At 36.5% G+C, this 6,014-nt stretch overlaps 1 protein-coding gene across 1 annotated transcript in view; it reads left to right on the top strand.

The window, feature by feature from the left end:
- Window positions 1-2,871: 2,871 nt before the first annotated feature.
- The window catches only part of LOC134799545 (CAAX prenyl protease 2), a 271,391-nt gene continuing 268,248 nt past the window's right edge, over window positions 2,872-6,014 (top strand). Inside the window, exons 1-5 of the mRNA XM_063771979.1 lie at window positions 2,872-3,081; window positions 3,156-3,400; window positions 3,656-3,823; window positions 4,629-4,697; window positions 5,289-5,351. Of these exons, the coding sequence (XP_063628049.1) occupies window positions 2,966-3,081; window positions 3,156-3,400; window positions 3,656-3,823; window positions 4,629-4,697; window positions 5,289-5,351 (661 nt within the window). The 5' untranslated portion in view covers window positions 2,872-2,965. The remainder of the gene's footprint in view (window positions 3,082-3,155; window positions 3,401-3,655; window positions 3,824-4,628; window positions 4,698-5,288; window positions 5,352-6,014) is intronic.

Here is a 6,014-nt window from a genome sequence, read left to right as displayed (position 1 = left end):
CATTTTAGGTAAATCATATAACGTACTGAATTACTCTGATTTCCATAAAATAATGTATTAACAAACATATTCACTACTGATTCACATCTATTCTAGGGGGCTACCCAAACTTCGAGAATGAAAGATCATTATTTACCCTGTCCCTCTCTATTAAAGTGACAGAGAGCGAGAAGCATCTACTTTGAAGAGTTTGAAGTTCACTGCAGAGTCTGCAGGGGTGCTTCCAAGTTCCAACTGTCAAATAATTAAAAAAAAACTTAAGCAGTGTTGCCAGATGGTCACAAAAGTCACATTTTTCGTGACTTTTCGCCTTCTCGTGTGACATGTGCGTGACTTTCGATCATGAGGCAATTTTTGTGACTTTTTAAGCTAGTCGAATTTTGTACAAGTTTAGTTCTGCAATTCGTATTATTTAGGAACGCAGTGAATGCACCCAAGTTGACACTTGCACTGTTAAAAGTAGCTAACACACTATCGCACCGCACCAAGGTCATTGTGGGACGCACCCATTATGGGTGCGTCCCACAATGACCTTGGTGCGGTGCGATAGTGTGTTAGCTACTTTACTTTGACGTTACATCCACCATCATGTTTATTATAATAGTCGTGGCAAAATGAGACTTGTTACCTTGACATGAAAGTGTTATTTAGTTTGATAGTATACCTAGTAGTTGTTTTTTTTAGTGTAATGATTCATTTCTTTTAGTCTGTACCTTAATCATTGCACTACATCAGTTATTTTGAGATTTATGAGTGCTCAAAAACCATTAGTGTGTTATTTTTATCCGGGGGTAAATTATTTACGCATATACTTTTTTATTTTCTTTTGATTAAGTTTAATGAATAATAAATGCCGCAAGTTGAGTACAGACGCCATTAAATGAACCGTTGCTTGCACTAGTTGCACTTGCACGGTCTTGCAGTCGCGCGAGCGGTGAACAATGTAAACAGTGTAAACATTCAAAACTTTTCTTTCGCACTGACTGTGTGACTAGGTCCGGCGATTTCACGCTTCGCGCTTTTATTAATATGCCTGTGAAGATAACAGTGTTTTTTCCGAATTTGTTTACGATTCGATAGATAGGTTAACTTTGATTAATAATTGTTTTTTATTAAGATTTCGTATCAACGTAAATGTCTGGAATATATCGTCAACCAAAAGTTCAATTCAATATTTCTTTGTCTGTGACTGCAAAAACAATCTGCGTTTGGCTATTTCATTTTCACTACACCAGTTGGTAAAGGCGTATCCAGACTAGTACATTTTTCGCCAATCTGATTAAATTGCCCGATCGAATCAGGACGTGCGGATGTAAACGCCAATTTGGCTCGCCGAATTCAACCACCGATAATGGCCGATACAATGAGGTGCGGAGTTGCGGACGCAAGAATACCAATTTGTGACGCCAGTATTTTCGTTCTGGGGCATTTGTTCAATTTAGAGGGCTCTAATATCACAAATCTAAAATTGGTGATTTAAGTGGTATCCTTTCTTCTTCTTTGTCGGTTCCTCAAGGCTGAGGGTCGTGACCATCAGGAGTGTAGTTTTTCACCACCGCTCTCCAAACCCCCCTGTCTTGGGCCAGCTGTATTGCCCCCTGGATGTTAACGCCCGTAGCGTCGCGTATGGCATCAGACCACCGGGTTGCTGCCTCTACTTCTTCTCCGTGGTGGTATCCAGGCCTGATCAAATCGGTCGAATTGATCAGGAAAATAATTGGCGCCAATCTCATCTAGCGTTCACACGTACACAATTTAATCACCAATTTTAGTACCATAAACAAACGCACGTACAGATCCTAGCATTCCATAGATACTAGCTTCGAAGATTAGTATTTTTGTGTCCATGTTACATGTACCTGTCTGCATGTTAGACATAAGTAACACAACACCGATTAGTACGTAAGGTTTAACTGTTAGTGCTAATTGTAAAATAAAATAAACAAACAAATAAAATAAACAAACAAACACCTCCTGATTCGATCGGGCAATTTAATCAGATTGGCGAAAAGTTGACTAATCTAGATACGCCTTAAATTGGAGATTGACGCCAATTTCATTTCTGATCAAATCAGTCGATTTGGTCATCCCGTCTGGATACTGCTTAAAGGCTCTCGTGATTGTTCGAAAACTGATAAGAAAGCTGCATTTTATCCACAAGAATTGATCATTTTCAGGGAGAAAAAAAAAACAAGAAATAATAAAAGGAACTTACAGGACTGTATGGACAGAAGTGATCAAATCGAACGATTTGATCAGAAATGAAATTGGTGGCAATTTCCAATTTTATCACCAATTTTAGATTTATGGTGATATTAGAGCCCCCTAAATTGGAAATTTGCTTCAAAACTAAAATACTGGCGTCACAAATTGGAATTCTTGCATCCACACTCCATTTTATCGGTAATATCGGTCATAATCGGCGGTTTAATTCGGCGAGCCAAATTGGCGTTTGCGTCCGCACGTCGATTCGATCGGGCAATTTGATCAGATTGGCGAAAAATTTGAATTTCGCGCCTTTTTCTACTGACAAGATTTGCTTGACCAGCTATACCTATTACCCATACAATACAATAATATTAAAATGTGACTTAAGCAGCAAAAACGTGACTTTTAGGGAAACGAACCGTAACTTAGGACTCTAGTACGGCTACCACCAGTTTTGACATTGACGTAACGCTCACGTTTAAGTAACTTACTTTCTATGCATCTCGCTCGTACTCGCATATGCGAGCAATAGTGGAAGCGAGATGTACAGAAAGTAAATTACGTAGACGTGAGCGTTATGTCAATGTTAAAACTGATGGTAGAGGCTCAGAGCCCTGGCAACACTGAACTTAAGTTGAAAAATCAACAGACTACAACCAGACAGTAGAACACCTTTTACAGGTTTTCCTTTTCGTTTCTTGCTATTTTTATCAGTTTTATATTACACTAAAAATAAAATTATATAAAGACTTTTACTATGTCTTCAATTGAATTTTTGGAACAAAATTCATGTGCGTTTTCGGTGCTGGCTTGCATTTTCCTAACGTTCTCATATGTCGCTAGTTTATACGTTTGGAAGACCAAATTGAGCAGGTAAGTGACTACCTGGGTATAATTGGCATATGTATTCTTCAAAGGTTCTTTTTATGGTTTTATTCTTCTTCCAGAGACCATCCTTCGACGATAAAACGAAGGTTTTTCAGTGTATCATGCATGATGCTTCTGGCCCCTTTCTTCACTCAATATTTTTTCACTGAAGATACTACAAGGCTCGGGGACGTATACGACCACTTAGGGCTTCGTACTTCAGGGCTTATTAGTGCCTCTATCTTGCCATTACTTCTAACGGCTGTTTTATTTTTGGGACCTCTGACTATGCAGTTTTTATCAGGCATCTGGAAACTATATGCAGGTAAATATTGACATATTTATTACTCTGTTCTATGCAGTTCTAAAACAAAGCAATTGTTTCCTAAGATACCTTGATGGTAATGTTACTAATAGGCTATTATGAGGTCAATTTAGTTAGTAGTAACATCAAAATAATTTGTTATTATAAATTTTGTAAGGAATTAGTAAAGTATTGCAACATTGTTTGGTACCTAATTATGTTAAAAATACAATCTATACCATCAAAATAAAAATGATCTTCAATTTGTACTTTTAGAGCCTGTGTACTGGGTATCCAGTTGGCAGGACTGGGTTTGGGTGAGGAACCACTTCATGGCACCGCTCAGCGAAGAATGGGTTTTCCGGGCCTGCATGATGCCATTATTACTACAATGCTTGGACCCATTGACAGCAGTTTTCACGGGCCCATTACTATTTGGTGTTGGTGAGTTATTTTATATCAACATCATTATTGGTAATGGGGTTGAGAATTGCCTAAAGCCAGAGCCTAAAGCTAATTACACACCCAAGTTTGTGCTAATTTCCTATAGCATTGCTGGTTAAAGACATTTATTTTACTCAAAAGAAATATTACATTTCACTTAATAGGTGAGTCTACACAGTAGTTTAAAATCTATACAAGTAAAAGGAACCAGGCACACTTAATGTGTAACCATTACATACATAATATATGGGTCATATACAGATTTTAAAACAATAGTTGACTCTTATGTGTATAATAGTTACCTGCTTGTGTGCATATAAGTAATGGCTTTATCCCAGGTTTATACAAAAGGAGTACCCTTCATGCCGATTAAGTCAATCTTAAATCAAAAATTTGGCTTCATAGCCTTTGACTTTGGGTGTGTCCACAGAAAATACATGAACCCAATTGCTGCAAATATGACAAATGTTTAATTTTTATCCTCATTGATTTGTAGCTAATTGAAGTATGTACTTTAAATCATAACTACATTAAACTTTGTACAGAAGTTCCATAAAAAAAATCCCTTAAAAATCATGCTGTTTCCTGTCTGTGAAAGAAATATTCGGAATAGTAGATTCTGCCTACTATTATACTACAAACAGCAACACTCCTACATAACTGTACATCACTGGTCCTTATTACAAATGGCATAAGGTCCACCGATGTACAGTTAACAGTGTGGGCGATGGTACAACCAACTGGTGCATTGTTATGCTAATAATGCAATCAAGCAAATTGTTTACATTTGAATAATAATTTTCAGCTCACTTCCACCACATGTTTGAGCAGCTTAAGGCCGGGTTTGAGTTTAAAACGGCTTTAATGATCTCAAGTAAGTATTATTTATGATGAAAAAAGATCTTAACAACTTTTATTAAATACAATTCCACAGGTACTTGTTGGAGATTTATAATCTCTAAATAAATATGTATTTGCTGTAGGACTTGTAACAGTAATTCTATTGAATACTAATACTAATCTGTGATGACAATGATCAAATGTCAAGGGATCGTCCTGAGTGTCTGGCTACAGTTAGTTGTAATTGTAGCCAAATTTTAATTACACAAGTTACTGTTTAATGAATAGTTATTTAATAAAAAACAGTTATATGGTTTGTGACTTCAATAGCCGAGAGCCATGTAAATGGAACAAACAACCCAATGCAGGGGTTAGAAACCTTTGAAATCACTAGTTTCATAAAATATTAAGCTTTTGAAATGTTGTGAAAGGTTTTTGTTTTGGTAAACTGCTTTTTTCAGTTGCCTACCAAAAAGGTAAAAAGGAACCCTTATGGTGCAACTTAATCTGTTTGTTGAAACCATTGCCTTACTTACTCACCTCACACCTGTTAATACTCATTCACGTCACGTCATGGAGTCTTTAATATGAAATATGAAACATAATTTAAATTTTCTTTTTCCAGCTTTCCAGTTCATGTATACAAGCTTGTTTGGGGCATATTCTGCATACCTTTTTGTCAGAACTAGTAAGTTTATTGTTTTACAATATCTATAAAAATCGTTCAATATGTTGTGAGGTATCCAAATTGAATTTTTCAAATAAAATAAATTTTATTGGATATCATTATTATGTTTGTGATCAGCGACACGGGCTTCGTGAAGTGGACACAAATAGAAATCAGCCTATCGTAACTAATCACCTACCAACAAATGATGTAATCTGCAACAGGCTTTGTCAATCCTTACCACTAACTTAAACCGATTTATCAAATCCACTTAAGATCCTATCAACGTGCACACTAGCGCCACTGCTAATTAATCGTGATTATTAATATTTAACGACAGGTATTTAAAAAGGGGGCCGCTACGTACTGTATTGTGTATTTCAGTACCTTTTGAATACATCAAACTAGTTTTTATGTTGCTGGATTCGTCAATCTATGCGTCCAAAGTTAAAACGGTCGTTTTTGTTTTGAGGTCCTAGTTCGACGAATCCAGCAACATAAAAACTAGTTTGATGTATTCAAAAGGTACTTAAATACACAATACAGACAGTACGTAGCGGCCCCCTTTTTAAATACCTGTCGTTAAGTTTAAATAATCACGATTATTTAGCAGTGGCGCTAGTGTGCACGTTGATGGGCTCTTAATGTTTAATTGTTCACAACCTTCATGTCAAAATAAACCTA

This window comes from Cydia splendana, chromosome 18, assembly GCF_910591565.1.
Source record: "Cydia splendana chromosome 18, ilCydSple1.2, whole genome shotgun sequence".
Taxonomy (NCBI): Eukaryota; Metazoa; Arthropoda; class Insecta; order Lepidoptera; family Tortricidae; genus Cydia; species Cydia splendana.
The sequence above is the reverse complement of the archived record's forward strand: the minus strand, read 5'-3'. Positions and strand labels throughout refer to the sequence as shown.